The sequence below is a fragment of the Sardina pilchardus genome, chromosome 18 (assembly GCF_963854185.1).
Source record: "Sardina pilchardus chromosome 18, fSarPil1.1, whole genome shotgun sequence".
NCBI lineage: Eukaryota > Metazoa > Chordata > Actinopteri > Clupeiformes > Clupeidae > Sardina > Sardina pilchardus.
In genome coordinates, this window is record NC_085011.1 from 25,297,421 (window position 1) to 25,316,441 (window position 19,021).

The 19,021-nt window shown below is 39.9% G+C and overlaps 3 protein-coding genes across 4 annotated transcripts; all 3 read right to left on the reverse strand.

The window, feature by feature from the left end:
- Positions 1 to 37: 37 nt before the first annotated feature.
- Positions 38 to 6,903, reverse strand: LOC134064045 (uncharacterized). 2 transcript variants are annotated; one of them, XM_062519830.1, is made up of 4 exons: positions 6,852 to 6,903; positions 6,669 to 6,705; positions 352 to 439; positions 38 to 237 (listed from the first exon to the last, which is right to left on the reverse strand). In XM_062519830.1, the coding sequence occupies exons 1-4, from the start codon at positions 6,896 to 6,898 to the stop codon at positions 65 to 67; spliced, it is 345 nt and encodes a 114-aa protein (XP_062375814.1). In that variant the 5' UTR covers positions 6,899 to 6,903; the 3' UTR covers positions 38 to 64. The 2 variants fall into 2 exon arrangements, with proteins under 2 accessions (XP_062375814.1, XP_062375813.1); XM_062519829.1 differs by lacking the exons at positions 6,669 to 6,705; positions 6,852 to 6,903 and adding an exon at positions 1,036 to 2,303.
- A 4,550-nt stretch (positions 6,904 to 11,453) lies between these two features.
- Positions 11,454 to 16,111, reverse strand: LOC134063597 (uncharacterized). Its single transcript, XM_062519192.1, has 3 exons — positions 12,416 to 16,111; positions 11,736 to 11,832; positions 11,454 to 11,626 (listed from the first exon to the last, which is right to left on the reverse strand). The coding sequence occupies exons 1-3, from the start codon at positions 15,104 to 15,106 to the stop codon at positions 11,454 to 11,456; spliced, it is 2,961 nt and encodes a 986-aa protein (XP_062375176.1). The 5' UTR covers positions 15,107 to 16,111.
- A 50-nt stretch (positions 16,112 to 16,161) lies between these two features.
- On the reverse strand, positions 16,162 to 18,961 carry LOC134063461 (uncharacterized). The gene is made up of 6 exons (XM_062518946.1): positions 18,833 to 18,961; positions 18,056 to 18,137; positions 17,642 to 17,705; positions 17,400 to 17,544; positions 17,217 to 17,253; positions 16,162 to 17,119 (listed from the first exon to the last, which is right to left on the reverse strand). The coding sequence occupies exons 2-6, from the start codon at positions 18,083 to 18,085 to the stop codon at positions 16,790 to 16,792; spliced, it is 606 nt and encodes a 201-aa protein (XP_062374930.1). The 5' UTR covers positions 18,086 to 18,137; positions 18,833 to 18,961; the 3' UTR covers positions 16,162 to 16,789.
- Between the last annotated feature and the right edge of the window lie 60 nt (positions 18,962 to 19,021).

The following is a 19,021-nucleotide window of genomic DNA, read 5'->3' on the forward strand; positions in this document are numbered from 1 at the left end:
AGCCTTTTAAGAGAAAAAAAAAGAATAAAGATCAAAATGAATGCATGTTAAGTTTATTAGAATATTAGCCAAGTGCCTCAGGGCATATCTTTGAGGACTTTTTAGATATAAGAGAAATCATTCTGGAGAAAACCCCCTTGCGAGGCTTCTTCATTGAAGATTCAGAGGTAGTAGCTCTGTTGTCACTTGTTGAGGAAGCTGTTTTGACACAAGGAAAGCAGCCCCCACATTGGACTGCTATGGAACAAAAACGTTTTGATTAATACATTGTGTCACAGTCACATACTGTATTTCATTTGCATGATTATCAGTGTTGCTATCAACTGCACAGTGACAATGCACAAGTCTTACCTGTATCACCATGAGCAGAAGAGGTTGGATTCAAATCCAGATCCAGGTTGGTGGACTGCTCCCCAGCACAATTTCCTGACTTTGATCTCTGATAAATGACATGCAACAACATAATGACTCAAGATGATAAATTGCAACAATAAAGTGCATCCGGAGACTACTTAAGCAGCATTCACACCAATAACGATAACGATAATGATAACTATAACAATAGCGATAAAAGCGTCCACACTGACCAATGGAAATGATTGGTCGCCTCCTGTTAATGAATGTGAAGGCTAAAATGTGATGGGTTCTGAATGGGTATTAGCTTTTCATCATTCTCAAAATTGTACTTCATCGTTATAGTTCATGTGTGAACGTCGTCATTCATATTAATGAGAGCCATAAAATATTTTGTTTATAGTTATCATTCTTGGTGTGAATATGCTGCTTTAGTCTTACTGTAGATCTTGAACACTCTTTCTGTAGATCTTGAAGAACTACATGACGTTTTGTATTCATTGGGTCGCACTGTAAGCCTTTCCACAACATAGTTATTCAAAGCTGAATTAAACATGAGTATTACAGTTGTGGTAATAGTATTGTTATTATCCAGATTGACTGGCAAAATTAGAATAACTATTAACAATATTACTATTTTATTGGTAATAAATTATACAGACTTCACTTTTGAGGATTTACCTTCAGCTTGATATTAAAAAAGGCCTTGACCTTGGACATTTTTGGTAGGAATCGAAAACGTTGCCTCTTGGTTTTCTTTTCCTCGGGTGTGAGTTGAACAGAGGTCTGAATGAGTTCACGTGACAGTATTCTCACCAGAGCCTTCTCAAAGGAATGACCCTCTGACATCATGGTCCTGAGGAGAGCTTCCTTACCACCAAATTCATGCACAAGCTCAGTGTAAATGACTCTGGAGATCTTTCGGATCTTCACACCTTCTGGACATGCTGTACCATTTGTAAGACCTGAGGCAGTCTCAATTTCAGAGATGACTCTGTCGATGAGCACTCTGGATGTGTCCAACATGTCATCAGACAGTGACTGTTGATTATTCAGCTTTGAGAGCAAGCGAAGGATCAAAACAGTCACCGGGCTGGTGTAGTCATCAGAGCTGGATTCCATTGGGCTCAGTAAGGGATCGGTGTAATCTGTAACAATATCTGGGCTTACTGAACACACTTCTGACACACCTGAAGAAGGTCTGCTGAAAACTCGCTCACTGTCAGGTAGTGGTTCCTGGACTGCTTGCTCCTCCTGGGGCAGAGAGTTCATTATATCCCTGACTGTGACTGCTGTAAGAGTCTGTATTGTGCTCTGCAGCACTTGTGGGGGAGATCTACAAGCACCTTGTGGTATGATTTCATACATGGAATAGAGAAAGCTTGGACATGAAACTGAGGATGAAGCTTGTGGTAAGAATCTTCCTACATCAATGTTCCAAGGTGCCGGAATGTTGAAACAAGGCAGGAAGAAATTCTTCACTGTCTCCTCAGCATAAATCTGAATAGCCTCTCTGATGTTATCCATTTTTGATAAACTACCACTCTGTCCCATGTTCAAAAGAGCTGAGTCGGAGGCAGATTTGTTTACGGCTTTTCTTTTCTGGTCTAAAAGGAAAAGATAATGCACCTGTTCAGCAAGATTGTGAGCGAATGCAGTAAGACGCTCATTGGACAGCAGTCTCTCCAGCCTTTCATCCAGTGAGGTAAGATCCTGAGAGGGGGACGAAGAACATTGTCCATTCTCCACATCTAGCTCTGTAGAGATGGTGTTCACAACACCAACAATTGTTTGGCGAGAGATAGGAGAGGATTCCTTTTCAGTCACATCATCCATGTTGATGCAAACATGTTGCACAGCAGGTGCTTCAGCTGGTGTTTCACTGGGCCAGGGGACTGCACCTGACTCTGTTTCATCGTCAACACCAAGTGTATGAATAAGTGACTCGGCGGAGGCAAAACAGGCTTCAAGCTGCATCAGTATTACATTACAGTCTTGGGCTGAGACAGCAGGTGATGTTTCACACACTGCATTTTCACCCATCACCTCTTTGCATACTGTCAAAATCTTGCTCATGACCTCTTTGGTGGTGTCCTTGAGATTAATAAATGAATGGATGTCGTGGTCTTTCAGAGGGGCATGCTCACATTCACTGATGGCATTTTGCTCTTCCATGGATCCCTTTACCAGTTCTTTGTCTTGGCGAATTCCCCCAGGGGACATCTGAGTAAAAAACTTTTCTACCTTGATGAGGAGATTTCCATACATTTTCACAGCTTTAGAAAGGAAATTCCTCTTATGTGGCTTGTCACCCTCAACCTTGATGGAATGGAAAGACTCTTGCAGATCAATCACAAACTGATTGGTCATCATTGACGCAGCAGAATCTACACTTTCAAGACTGTCCAGCTCAAATGCCTCAGTGCTTGATGGCTCCGTTTCCACAGGAAGGAAAAAGAAAGAGCTCACCTGAACCCTTTCTGGCAAATAATGTTGATTCACAACATCACTATAATTTTGGCTTGTAACAATCTTCAGTACAGACTCACTTACAGCCTTGAGAGCACTCGTATGAAATCCCTCACTAGCCAGTTTTTGAAGACATGCATGAGAGGAAGACTTCCTAGATGCGAAATCTGAAGTCTTCGTGACATTCTCAAATGAGGACTTGTTTGAGTCATCACTATTACTCTCTGATGTCATTGACGAGCTAGAGGAGATTAAGTCATCCAGTTGGAAAATTACATTTTCCACAAACGTGTCGCCAGGTGCACCCAAGGACAAACATGGCTCTTCCGACTCCGCAGACAAGAGGGAAGTGAGGACACCTTTCAAGGCATGTTTAGTGCAGGCATCAAGCTGTGGTTCGGACAAACGAAATTCTCCCAAGACCACTCTATGTGTGCTGCTGTCACTATACACCTTTCTAAGCAGTGGCCTGGTATGGGACTGTAGCTGCTCACTCTTGGTAATGGTGGGTTGCACTGACGAGGGCAGTAAGTGAGGACGATCCGTCGCCTCCACTGCCTCCTCTTGTATATTTTCCTCGTCTGAGGTTGACTTGCTCCACAGAATCACTGGGTTCTTGAAGAATTCTTTGACTTTCAGGTGAACTTTGTTGTAAAGTCCTCTTGCAGCTTCAAGAATCTGACACTTAGGAGTATTCTGTACTACAGAGGACTCACTAGATTGAGTTTCCTGTGTATTTTCCTCACTAATAATAGATTCTGCCGGACACTCATTGAATTCAATCATTGACATAATCTCCTCCACAAATGTGTTGACAATCATGGAGCCCACAAAGTCAACAGGCTGTGAAGAGCTTGTAGAGGAATCTTCCCCATCCATATCGGTGTCACTCTTCTCAAAAACCATGTTAGAAGAATAAGAAGGACCGGTTGAACATGCAGAATGAATAACTTTCACTTTTTCAGTGAGAACATCGCTGATAGCCTTCTTTGCCTTTTTATATAAATCTTCACTGGACAGCCTTTCCAGTGTCCTGCCTGGCGATGTTGATTGCAGGGAGGTTTTGAACCTTCAGAAGAGCACAGTAGTTGGGAATTAGCCTACAATACTTCAATAGTGCTTCAAAAGTTCAACAGTCATAGTTTCACAACAATACATCTCTGTCCTGACAGAACCACATGGGTTGTGCTGGATGAGCGCCAAAGCAAGCGGTAAAGGTGTGATCAGAGGCACTATGGGGGCAGGGCCAGGCAGATGTTAAGTGAAGGTTTTGGTCCAAGCCTAACAGTTGTATTTTGTAAGTTAAATATGACTGACAGTATATGTGTAAGAAGATGGCAGTATCTCTGATGGAATGGAGAGTTTTACAATTAACTAATTGAAGTGCATGCAAATTCACTGTACTGTTATCCTACACTTCTTCAGTGAACTCCAAATAATCTTCGGTAACACTTTATAATAACTACACACAATTATTAATCTATTAAGCATTTGTTAACTATTAGTTAATGGTTTGTTCATCATTAGTAATTGATTGCTCATGCATAATTTATCATCAGTTAAGCATTTGTTCACAAAGTTATGATTGGTTTGTTCATAGTGAATAAGCCTAAAATATGTATTAAATTGTTGCTAATACTTAATATATCATGCAATAATATTTTGTTAATGAAGTAGTGTTATCATTATTTAACAGTTGTTACGCACTAGTGATTACTAAGGATGTGAATACATGTTTTATAAACCACTTCCTAATACTATAATTCATGATTAACTCAGGAGTTACAAGTGGTTAGTTAATGATATTTTGTGGCCTCAGCTAAAGTGAGGACTTTTTATGCCTTGCTACACATTTGCAAATGAGTTGTAAATACTACATTCACATTCATTCATTAAGCTGACAATTTTATCTAGAGCAACATACACATTTAATTTAATTCATTCAATTAAATTAAACACAACCCACTGAACAGGCTACAGCGTGATAGCCCTGCTGCTTAACCACTACACTACCTCTGCTATTGTTGTAAAATGGATGGGATCTACTTTTACTTGTTTTAAGAGAACTACTTTCCTGTTATGCGTATGACTACATTTGATGTAGCACTAAGCAGCGCAGTGATACAATAGTTAGAGAGTTATAGTATACAAGTATTTGACTGACGTATACTGAAGTGAAGTTAACCTAGTAAAGACACTGTCACTTTACTCTGGTGTTTATTGATTGTTTGTTGTGAAGTGAAGAACATAACATCCGCTCAGTTAAAAACACTAAAACTATGCAAGAGTGTCTACTACACACTGTTTCTATGTTCTTAATTTTAAAGCATAATTCCTAAATTAACTCTCATCTGTAAACCATGCATACACAATCACATATGTTTGTTCATAAACACGCACATCTATTTTATATTAATCAATTTATACTTGCAATAGCAATGGGCAGAGGTAGTGTAGTGGATAAGGCACTGGTTAGGGATATCACACATGAAACAATGCAGAAACACGAACATATGACTTTGATATGAGTAGGCTATTGTTTGAGTTCCTATTAATATGTAGCCTACCTCATGATGGGAAATAATTTAAATCAATCTAGTTGCAGTCTTGTAAATAGTGACCTTGCAATATCCCTAATCATTGCAAAATCATAGTCTGTGATTTAAGAACTTTACAACATGTGAGAGGGTCTGAGCCTGTTTTTCAAAACTCTTTTCCAAATCTTTGCAGTCTTTCGGTGTAAGGTTGGCATCAGTTGAGTAGGTCTTCATTCATATCCAATTCAATTACTATAGCTACTTTTATAGCAACCAAAATGATTACCAAAGCAACCAACATAGCAACCATTATTATTACCCTAGCAATCATTATCAATTACATTAGCAACAAATAGAAACCAGTACCATAATGTCTACCTAGCGATTGCCACAGCAACCGGCATAGCAACCACTTAATATAGCATAGTAACTGTTTACCTTAGCAACACCCTAGCATGCATCTCAATTACCTAGTAACACCCTAGCAACCACAACTATATTGTCAACCTAGTAATCACCATAGCAACTAGCATTGCAACTGTTTTATATAGCATTGCAACCACCATGTCTACCTTAGCAACACCCCTAGCAACAATCTTTGTGCTTGCATTATATGTAGCCTAATTGATATTTGACATAACATTTTTGGCGGTTTGACACTATAATAAATGATTAGATGCCAGGTGCATGATTCAAAAGTGGTAGCCTATTTGTAGCCTATTTATATTTCTTAATTAATAATGAGTGTGTTATGGGCGTAACATTCAATATACCAATATATGCAACATCAGAATCAGGCTTATGATACTCTATGATTATACCTACTGTACATCAAAAGTTATCATCCTGTCATTCTGCCAGGCCATTGGCAGTGGTACAACTTACCTCTTTTCAGAAGAACTGTGTGAGCTCAAGGGAGACAGATCACAGGATCTCAGAGATGACCTGCTACCTGCTTTAGAGATTAATTTGGTCAGGACCCCCTTATTAAGTTCAATGATATCCTCATCATCCTCAACGTAGATAACTGATGGGCTTTTTGAACTGGTTCCAATGATGTTGACATGGCCATGGCTCTCCTCTGATGGGGTCAACAAGTTCGGGTCCTCTCCTAGCCTTCTGGCCAGGCTTGGGATGATGATCGTCAGTGCACTCAGGGTAACATGTTTTGCTACATCCAAGCACACCGTGAGAAACTGCAGCTTTGTCAGCTGTTTTGAGTGGGGAGAAATCATCATGTCATCTTTACATTGTAATGTAGGATTTCAGAAAAGGGAAAAATACACAATTGAGACCAAGTAGACTTACAGGGTTGCTCATAGCATCAGCAAATGAGTTCCATTCCCTTCAGAAACAAACAAAGAAAATTCATAGATAATCCAAAAAGATTTATGAAATAAATGAATAATGCCAACTGGTTATCTATTTCTATCTTAAATGAAACATGCCAAAGGGAAATGAATAGTGTGATGAAAACAGAGAGCAACATACTCCTCACTGAGATCCATAATGTAGTCGCGAAGAGGCAACATCTCCATCTGGATCCTGGACGTGGAAAGGATGTGCTGACAGACACCCTCTGTTGCCCCTGCTGCTGTGGGCTTTATGGCAGTTGTCTGAACTGCAGATGGAGGAGTTAACATAACAGATCCGTAATAAATGTTATTGTTTTATCATAAGAACAGCTGTATTTGCAAAGTCAGGATGATGATAGAAGGATTCAGAAATCTAACCATCATTAGTTGTGCTGCTCCTCTCCTCCTGCGCATCTACATCCTCACTAGAATCCATTATTTCCTGGAGGACAAGATCCTTATTCAAGCATGTTGCCAATTGTTGGGCAATGCACTTTTTGCTACAACCAGAGTAATAACCTTGATAGCCACAGTGTTCACTACTGACCACCTTATGCTATAATAGTCTACTTCATCATACTTCCTCATTCTCACCTATATGACTATGATTGCAACATGCGACCACATATTAGCTAATTAGCGACAACATACCATTGGTATCATAGCCTCACTGAAGCAATCGACATAGAACACATAATGCAGGTTACACCATATTCTATACAATTAAGCTATTTGAGTAAATAGCCTATGCCAAATGTCATTTATCAAGTATATCAAGTGGCCAATTGGCCTAGCTGTTGAAATACCTTTTCTGGTGAAGTAGGCTATCATATTTTCTCATGGGCTGTGGGCCAACGAGTTGTGGTCGCCGGCATTTTGGTCTATGAAATGAGCTGAAATGAATTCAAATGGATTAATCACTGTAGGCCTATGCCATCACTTGTGTCTTTTGTGACATCAGCACCATACACGCAATTACGTCACAATGGCGGTGATACGGTAGCTCAACTGAGCGCTGTTCATTCAATAATTTTATGGAAGTGTGGTCATTTTCGGACTGATGACTATGGTCTTATTGTGAGCATTAATTGGCAACAAGTTTACACAATAAGATCTTCAGACCCTAGCTTTACTCTTTACCTAGTTTGCTCCATCTATCAAGTCACAAACACTTAGCCTATTCCAAGATATTATTGGGGTCCGATAAGGTAGGCCTAGGCTATCTTCAACAGGAAATTAGCGAAATAACACGAAAGCACATTTTATTATCTCATTTTGAACATAAAGAAAACCTATAAGTAGGCAGCTAGAGTAATATATTATGTGGTAATTTAATACACTGTAGCCTACATGATCCATGAACACAAATCCAGTAGGCAGTCTTCGTCTTTAGAAACTGTTCTGAAACGCTCATAGGTAGGCCTACCTGAAATGTGATCATGAACTTCAAGACCGACTGGACTGGAGTTCAGTTCAGTCGGATGATGTTAAACAAACAGCGCCACCCCAAGGATGATCTGCTTCCCACATTTTTGCCTAATCCATCGAGATCACTTAAACAGAAAAGGAGAAATATGCTTAGTGATCAGCTGGACTTTTTCCATTTTTAAATAGCAAATTCAAGTTTGCTCTGCAAGTTTGTCTGGGTTCACCTATAATAAATATGTAGTACTAGTAGGCCCTAGACTTTAAGTTGCTCCGTTCTCATCGTAACTTCCAACGACAATTTCCATAGGCCTACTGTACATTTGCAGAGTAGATTTGTCCTTTTGCCTTCCCATAGTAGCCTATTTGCAGATCGTAGGACAATGACAAATCAGACGTGCGGGGCCTGTTAACGCGGGCAACCTCCTGCATGGTTTTCTGTAGGGAATACATGCACAATTCATTTAGAAATCTTTTAAATTAAACTGTTAATTTGGCTATTTTGACGCGTCCTTGGCGACCTAACAGCAGAATATAGCCTACAATCCCAGATATGGCAGGTGTTATCCGGAGGCTTGACGAAGTGTTGTTTACACTCATCCCAGTTTTCCTTTCAGTGAAATTTTGTTTTGCCAGCTCATCATAGTGCTCCTTTTTTTGTGGCAGATGGTGTTTTTGTGTGTGTGTAGATGGCCGATTGTGGATCCATTAGGCCAGGCAGCTACTTCCATGCGGTACAGAGACACTAATTACCTGGATGCCATGCACCCTGAACATTTTATTAGCTGGGAGCTGGGAGCTATCCGGTGAGTTCTGGGTTAAGTGACTGTCACAGTCTAGTCAGCTGCTAACTCTGTGCCAGGGAGTTTCCACTGTGTTTGTTGTGCTTTGGAATCCTACCAACTGAGAATATTTATTAATATGATGTCTATGAGTTGAATGCAATTATCCATATCTACCTTTTGTTTTCTGCTGACTGCTGTCAAGACCTACACAGCAACATTCTTACACCATGAATGTTTCAGGGTACAGACTGATGACTTTGGTTTATTTGCATGCGTATCCACAAAATGCAAACATTTTTTCAGGCGCACATCTTATCAGTGTTTAGAGATTTTATTGACTATGTCTCCAGTCGTTGTTATGTAAGTTCTAATTTGGATCTATGGGTAGACATTTGGTTAACCAAAGAAGATGAGCTAGAGAACACAGAACAATATCACATGCAGCACATGTCATTTTGGTCCCTGTGATTGCTGACATAAATTATGTTGGGGAACACGATGCACCATCTGAGTTTGGAAATGTATTAAAAGCTTTCGAACAACTACTGTATCTAATCTGGTCTGAACTGGACTTAATCTCTTTGATCTTATTCCATTAAATTCTATGGTTAAAGTTAGTCTGTGACAATTAGAGATCTTTTTTTTATTATTATTATTCATAGAATATAAACAACATAACACAAACTGATAACATAAACATAAAATGCAATCATAACATGGGATGTTAATTATACCACATGGTTGATAATGACCATCAAAGTCCATGTTTTCTGTTTTGTCCACTTGGCTGTAGATATGGCAAGGCCCTGGCAATATTATGGATGTGGATCTCTTGGAGACTGTGGAGAACCAGTTGAATCAGGTGTCTCCAGGTCTGAGTTCCCAGCTGATGAGCAAAGAGCTCCTGCAAGAGGAAAGGTAATGTAGGCATTCATTGCCTTCATTTTAGAGATTCCTCAAAAAAGACCTCAACAATGTCAGTGAGATTCCGGTATCTAATTTCATTCGTGAGGCGTTGGCTTCAGGACTGTCAGCAGTAATGACAGAGCTGGGTTAGAAACTGGATCCCTGAGGAAGAAAGCCTGCCAAATATTTTACTCACTATAAACCTTACCTAAAAACATGAAAAAACAAACAAACTGAAACTTGTTGCAACAGCGCCTCACCAGAGATGGATTCTGAAAGTTTTACGGTAATGACACTGCAGTGCATGATCACTCAATAGAGTTGAAAATATGAAAGTATGTCTGAAATGTCCACAGGTACCTGAATCTGGTGCGGTCCACAGATGGACCCCAGTACTCCCGCACAGAGTTCAGGCTAGACCGACTGGGGCATTTAGCCTTGTGATGATGACTAAACAGCGCCACCACTTGGATACTCTGCTTACTACATTTTACCCCATTGAGATCGCTTTAGCAGAAAAGAAAACAGTCAGTGCTAAACTCAGTGAGCTTTGTCATCAGACACATACACACTGGAGAAAGAAAACAGCTATGTTTCTATTATTGTACTGTTGTTTGACTGAAACTGAAAGCCATCAATATTTTTATGAAACAGAGATTGTATTAAACCATTGTCTCCAAAAAAAAACACCCTTTTTCTTTTCTTTTATTTAAAAATACATTTATCACTGTCTCAATAACACCTGTTATCTCCTCACAGTAAGGCTAGTTGGTGTTCTTAGATTCTAGTTAAGTTGTGTCATTTTAATTCAATCTTTGGCTTAAATTGTGATAAATGTGGTATGGTAGAATTGATAAATGAGGTGCTTATTCAGTTACCACTTGATTGCAGAGTAGTCAGCAATTTCATTGTTTGTGAACACGGGTTTACACAGTGATGAATACCCCTATCTTTACTCATAAGAGACCCTGCGTCTCTAGGATGTTATTCTTCAAACCCAATTGTGTTGCCAGTTAAGACGGGCGCCCACGTATGTGACGCGACAAGAAAAAAAAAATTGAACTCCATTGTTTTAAATGAAGCAAAGCCCACTAGAAACTTCTTCCATGCGGCAGCCGCACAGGGATAGAAAACTGTTCTAAAATCCTGCGCTTGAAGCCCACACCGCTGAACATGTCCGGTAGGCGCCAGTCTTTAGCCTAATTAGTATTGAAACATTCCACCTTTTGTGTCCTTTATCATTACACAACTTTTCCAGCATTTTTTAACGCCTGTCCCAACTTTTTTTGAAACATGTTTCTGGTATCAAATTCAAAATGTATTTAGAATTTTCAACATTTGATATGTTGTCTATCTTCTTTGCAACTAAATATGAGCGATTTGCAGATTACATGTACATTCTGCTTTCATTCACATTTACATAACTTTTTCTGTTTTGGGGTTGTAGTAGTAGTCAGTTAAATTAAAAAACAAGTAACATGTATCAAGGCTACTACCACCACATAATATTACTTTAAAATAGAATTTTCTGTTGTTGTGTGTAAAAGCTAAAGCCTTTTAAGAGAAAAAGAATAAAGATCAAAATGAATGCATGTTAAGTTTATTAGAATATTATTAGAATATTAGCCAAGTGCCTCAGGGCATATCTTTGAGGACTTTTTAGATATAAGAGAAATCATTCTGGAGAAAATCCCCTTGCGAGGCTTCTTGATTGAAGATTCAGAGGTAGTAGCTCTGTTGTCACTTGTTGAGGAAGCTGTTTTGACACGAGGAAAGCAGCCCCCACATTGGATTGCTATGAAACAAAAATGTTTGGATTAATACAGACATTGTGTCACAGTCACATACTGTATTTCATTTGCATGATTATCAGTGTTGCTATCAATTGCACAGTGTCTACGCACAAGTCTTACTTGTATCACCATGAGCAGAAGAGGTTGGATTCAAATCCAGATCCAGTTTGGTGGACTGTTCCCCAGCACAATTTCCTGACTTTGATCTCTGATAAATGACATGCAACAACATAATGACTCAAAATGCTAAATTGCAACATTAAGTGCATCAGGAGAATACTTAAGCAGCATTCACACCAAGAACGATAATGATAACTATAACAATAGCCATAAAAGCGTCCACACTGACCAATGGAAATGATGGATCGCCTCCTGTTAATGAATGTGATGGCTAAAATGTGAAGGGTTCTGATTGGGTATTGGCTTTTCATCGTTCTCAAAATTGTTCTTCATCGTTATAGTTCATGTGTGAACATCGTCATTCATATTAATGAGATCGATAAAATATTTTGTTTATAGTTATCGTTCTTGGTGTGAATATGCTGCTTTAGCCTTTCTGTAGATCTTGAACACTCTTTCTGTAGATCTTGAAGAACTATGACGTTATGTTTTCATTGGGTCGCACTGTAAGCCTTTCCACAACATAGTTATTCAAAGCTGAATAAGACATTTTACAATTATGGTAATAGTATTGTTATTATCCAGATTGACTGGCAAAATTAGAATAACTATTAACAATATTACTATTTTATTGGTAATAAATTATACAGACTTCACTTTTTAAGATTTACCTTCAGCTTGATATTAAAAAAGGCCTTGACTTTGGACATTTTTGGTAGGAATCGAAAACACTGCCGCTTGGTTTTCTTTTCCTCGGGTGTGAGTTGAACAGAGGTCTGAATGAGTTCACGTGACAGTATTCTCACCAGAGCCTTCTCAAAGGAATGACCCTCTGACATCATGGTCCTCAGGAGAGCTTCCTTACTACCAAATTCATGCACAAGCTCGGAGTAAATGACTCTGGAGATCTTTCGGATCTTCACACCTTCTGGACATGCTGTACCATTTGAAAGACCTGAGGCAGTCTCAATTTCAGAGATGACTCTGTCGATGAGCACTCTGGATGTGTCCAACATGTCATCAGACAGTGGCTGTTGATTATTCAGCTTTGAGAGCAAGCGAAGGATCAAAACAGTCACCGGGCTGGTGTAGTCATCAGAGCTGGATTCCATTGGGCTCAGTAAGGGATCGGTGTAATCTGTGACAATATCTGGGCTTACTGAACACACTTCTGACACACCTGAAGAAGGTCTGCTGAAAACTCGCTCACTGTCAGGTAGTGGTTCCTGGACTGCTTGCTCCTCCTGGGGCAGCGAGTTCATGACATCCCTGACTGTGGCAGCTGTAAGAGTCTGTATTGTGCTCTGCAGCACTTGTGGGGGAGATCTACAAGTACCTTGTGGTATGATTTCATACATGGAATAGAGAAAGCTTGGACATGAAACTGAGGATGAAGCTTGTGGTAAGAATCTTCCTACATCAATGTTCCAAGGTGCCGGAATGTTGAAACAAGGCAGGAAGAAATTCTTCACTGTCTCCTCAGCATAAATCTGAATAGCCTCTCTGATGTTATCCAATTTTGATAAACTACAACTCTGTCCCATGTTCAAAAGAGCTGAGTCGGAGGCAGATTTGTTTACGGCTTTTCTTTTCTGGTCTAAAAGGAAAAGATAATGCACCTGTTCAGCAAGATTGTGAGCGAATGCAGTAAGACGCTCATTGGACAGCAGTCTCTCCAGCCTTTCATCCAGTGAGGTAAGATCCTGAGAGGGGGACGAAGAACATTGTCCATTCTCCACATCTAGCTCTGTAGAGATGGTGTTCACAACACCAACAATTTTTTGGCGAGAGATAGGAGAGGATTCCTTTTCAGTCACATCATCCATGTTGATGCAAACATGTTGCACAGCAGGTGCTTCAGCTGGTGTTTCACTGGGCCAGGGGACTGCACCTGACTCTGTTTCATCGTCAACACCAAGTGTATGAATAAGTGACTCGGCGGAGGCAAAACAGGCTTCAAGCTGCAGTATTACATTACTGTCTTGGGCTGAGACAGCAGGTGATGTTTCACACACTGCATTTTCACCCATCACCTCTTTGCATACTGTCAAAATCTTACTCATGACCTCTTTGGTGGTGTCCTTGAGATTAATAAATGAATGGATGTCGTGGTCTTTCAGAGGGGCATGCTCACATTCACTGATGGCATTTCGCTCTTCCATGGGTCCCTTTACCAGTTCTTTGTCTTGGCTTGTTCCCCCGGGTGACATCTGAGTAAAAAACTCTTCTACCTTGATGAGGAGATTTCCATACATTTTCACAGCTTTAGAAAGGAAATTCCTCTTATGTGGCTTGTCACCCTCAACCTTGATGGAATGGAAAGACTCTTGCAGATCAATCACAAACTGATTGGTCATCATTGACGCAGCAGAATCTACACTTTCAAGACTGTCCAGCTCAAATGCCTCAGTGCTTGATGGCTCCGTTTCCACAGGAAGGAAAAAGAAAGAGCTCACCTGAACCCTTTCTGGCAAATAATGTTGATTCACAACATCACTATAATTTTGGCTTGTAACAATCTTCAGTACAGACTCACTTACAGCCTTGAGAGCACTCGTATGAAATCCCTCACTAGCCAGTTTTTGAAGACATGCATGAGAGGAAGACTTCCTGGATGCGAAATCTGAAGTCTTCGTGACATTCTCAAATGAGGACTTGTTTGAGTCATCACTATTACTCTCTAATGTCATTGACGAGCTAGAGGAGATTAAGTCATCCAGTTGGAAAAGGACATTTTCCACAAACGTGTCGCCAGGTGCACCCAATGATAAACATGGCTCTTCAGACTCCGCAGACAAGAGGGAAGTGAGGACACCTTTCAAGGCATGTTTAGTGCAGGCATCAAGCTGTGGTTCGGACAAACGAAATTCTCCCAAGACCACTCTATGTGTGCTGCTGTCACTATACACCTTTCTAAGCAGTGGCCTGGTATGGGACTGTAGCTGCTCACTCTTAGTGATGGTGGGTTGCACTGACGAGGGCGGTAAGTGAGGATGATCTGTTGCCTCCACTGCCTCCTCTTGTATATTTTCCTCGTCTGAGGTTGACTTGCTCCACAGAATCACTGGGTTCTTGAAGAATTCCTTGACTTTCAGGTGAACTTTGTTGTAAAGTCCTCTTGCAGCTTCAAGAATCTGACACTTAGGAGTATTCTGTACTACAGAGGACTCACTAGATTGAGTTTCCTGTGTATTTTCCTCACTAATAATAGATTCTGCTGGACACTCATTGAATTCAATCATTGACATAATCTCCTCCACAAATGTGTTGACAATCATGGATCCCACAAAGTCAACAGGCTGTGAAGAGCTTGTAGAGGAATCTTCTCCATCCATATCGGTGTCACTCTTCTCAAAAACCATGTTAGAAGAAGAAGAAGGACCCGTTGAACATGCAGAATGAATAACTTTCACTTTTTCAGTGAGAACATCGCTGATAGCCTTCTTTGCCTTTTTATATAAATCTTCACTGGACAGCCTTTCCAGTGTCCTGCCTGGCGATGTTGATTGCAGGGAGGTTTTGGACCTTCAGAAGAGCACAGTAGTTGGGAATTAGCCTACAATACCTTCAATAGTGCTTTAAAAGTTCAACAGTCCTAGTTTCACAACAATACATCTCTGTCCTGATAGAACCACATGGGTAGTGCTGGATGATTGCCAAAGCAAGCGGTAAAAGTGTGATCAGAGGCACTATGTGGGCAGAGCCAGGCAGATGTTAAGTGAAAAGTTTGGTCCAAGCCTAACAATTGTATTTTGTTAAGTTAAATATGACTGACAGTATATACGTAAGAAGATGGCAGTATCTCTGATGGAATGGAGAGTTTTACAATTAACTAATTGAAGTGCATTCAAATTCACTGTACTCCCTAGGCTTCTTCTTCACAACCAAATGTTTGTGTTTAATTACGCGTCACAGAACATCTCTATCGGTTAGGGATATCACACATGAAACAATGCAGAAACACGAACATATGACTTTGATATAAGTAGGCTATTGTTTGACTTGAATTAATATGTACCTCATGATGATAAAAAGTGTAAAGGAATCTAGTTGCAGTTTTGTAAAAAGTGACCCTGCAATATCCCTAATCATTGCAAAATCATAGTCTGTAACTGAACTATACGACTTGTTTTCAGACATGTGAGAGGGTCTGAGACGGTTTTTCAAAAATGTTTTCCAAATCTTTGCAGTCTTTCGGTGTAAGGATGGCATCAGTTGAGTAGGTCTCCATTCATATCCAATTCAATTACTATAGCTACTTTTATAGCAACCAATATGATTACCAAAGCAACCAACATAGCAACCATTATTATTACCCTAGCAATCATATCAATTACATTAGCAACAACATAGCAACCAGTACCATAATGTCAACCCAGCGATTGCCACAACAACCATCATTATTACCCTAGCAACCAGCATGGCAACCACTTAATATAGCATAGTAACTTTTTACCTTAGCAACACCCTAGAATGCATCTCAATTACCTAGTAACACCCTAGCAACCACAACTATATTGTCAACCTAGTAATCACCATAGCAACTAGCATAGTTGCATAGACCTGCCAAGGGACTACAGATGAAAACTAGCTCTTCTGCTAACTCTGGCACATTTACATTTTAAGTGTAAACAAAGAATGTTAATTGATGTGCATTGTCCCTTTTAAATAAACAAATCAATAAAAAATAAATAAATAGCAACTGCTTTATATAGCATTGTAACAACCATGTCTACCTTAGCAAGACCCCTAGCAACAATCTTTGTGCTTGCATTATATGTAGCCTAACTATAATTGATATTTGACATAACATTTTTGGTGGTTTGACACTATAATAAATTATTAGATGCCAGGTGCATGATTCAAAAGTGTTATGTAGCCTATTTATATTTCTTAATTAATAATGAGTGCGTTGTGGGCGTAACATTCAATATACCAATATTATGCAACATCAGAATCAGGCTTATGATACTCTATGATTATACCTACTGTACATCAAAAGTTATCATCCTGTCATTCTGCCAGGCCAATGGCAGTGGTACAACTTACCTCTTTTCAGAAGAACTGTGTGAGCTCAGGGGAGACTCATCACAGGATCTCAGAGATGACCTGCTACCTGCTTTAGAGATGAATTTGGTCAGGACCCCCTTATTAAGTTCAATGATATCCTCATCATCCTCAACGTAGATAACTGATGGGCTTTTTGAACTGGTTCCAATGATGTTGACATGGCCATGGCTCTCCTCTGATGGGGTCAACAAGTTCGGGTCCTCTCCTAGCCTTCTGGCCAGGCTTGGGATGATGATTGTCAGTGCACTCAGGGTAACATATTTTGCTACATCCAAGCACACTGTGAGAAACTGCAGCTTTGTCAGCTGTTTTGAGTGGGCAGAAATCATCATGTCATCTTTACATTGTAATGTAGGATTTCAGAAAAGGGAAAAATACACAATTGAGACCAAGTAGACTTACAGGGTTGCTCATAGCATCAGCAAATGAGTTCCATTCCCTTCAGAAACAAACAAAGAAAATTAATAGATAATCCAAAAACATTTATGAAATAAATGAATAATGCCTATTGGTTATCTATTTCTATCTTAAATGGAACATGCCAAAGGGAAATGAATAGTGTGATGAAAACAGAGAGCAACATACTCCTCACTGAGATCCATAATGTAGTCGCGAAGAGGCAACATCTCCATCTGGATCCTGGACGTGGAAAGGATGTGCTGACAGACACCCTCTGTTGCCCCTGCTGCTGTGGGCTTTATGGCAGTTGTCTGAACTGCAGATGGAGGAGCTAACATAACAGATCCGTAATAAATGTTATTGTTTTATCATAAGAAAAGCTGCATTTGCAATGTCAGGATGATGATAAAAGGATTCAGAAATCTAACCATCATTAGTTGTGCTGCTCCTCTCCTCCTGCGCATCTACATCCTCACTAGAATCCATTATTTCCTGGAGGACAAGATCCTTATTCAAGCATGCTGCTATCTGTTGCCAACGGTTGGGCAATGCCACTTTTTGCTACAACCATAGTAATAACCTTGCCACCTTAATGTACTGCTATAGTAATAGTCTACTTCATCATACTCATCCTCACCATATATGACTATGATTGCAACAGTATGCGACCACATATCGGCTTAGCGACAACATACCATTGGTTTCATAGCCTCACTGAAGCAATCGACATAAAACACATAATGCAGGTTACCATATTCTATACAATTGAGTTATTTGAGTAAATAGCAACATATGTAATTTATCAAGTCTATCAAGTGATATTGGCCTAGCTGTTGAAATACCTTTTCTGGTGAAGTATCATATTTTCTCATGGGCTGTGGCCCTACGAGTTGTGGTCGCCGGCATTTTGGTCCATGAAATGAGCTGAAATGAATTCAAATGGATTAATCACTGTATGCCATCACTTGTGTCTTTTGTGACATCAGCACCATACACATTACGTCACAATGGCGGTGATACGGTAGCTCAACTGAGCGCTGTTCATTCAAGAATTTTATGGAAATGTGGCCACTTTCGGACTGATGACTGGTTTTATTGTGAGCAACAGGCAACAGGTTTACACAATATGATCTTCAGACCCTAGCTTTACTCTTTACCTAGTTTGCTACATCTATCAAGTCAGAAACACTTATTCCAAGATATTATTGGGGTCCGATTGGGCTATCCTCACCAGGAAAGTAGCGAAATAACACGAAAGCACATTTTATTATCTCATTTTGAACATGAATTATAAAGAAAACCTATAAGTAGGCAGCTTGAGTAATATATTATGTGGTAATTTAATTCACTCTGGTAGATTACATGATCGATCCATGAACACAAATCCAGTAGGCAGTCTTCGATCGTCTAAACTGTTCTGAAACGCTCGGTGGGCCCAGAGCCATATAAACGCTGGGTGGGCCTACCTGAAATGTGATCATGAACTTCAAGACCGACTGGACTAGAGTTCAGTTCAGTCGGATGATGTTAAACAAACAGCGCCACCCCAAGGATGATCTTCCCACATTTTTGCCTAATCCATCGAGATCACTTTAACAGAAAATGAGAAATATGCTTACTGGACTTTTCCATGTAGTAGTTTTTAAATTGCTAATTCAAGTTTGCTCTGCAGGTTCGTCTGGGTTCACCTATAATAAATGTGTATTTTAAAAGTTGCACCGTTCTCATCGTAACTTCCAACGACTTCCATACTGTACATTTGCAGAGTAGATATGTCCTTCTGCCTTCCCGTAGTATTTGCAGTAGGC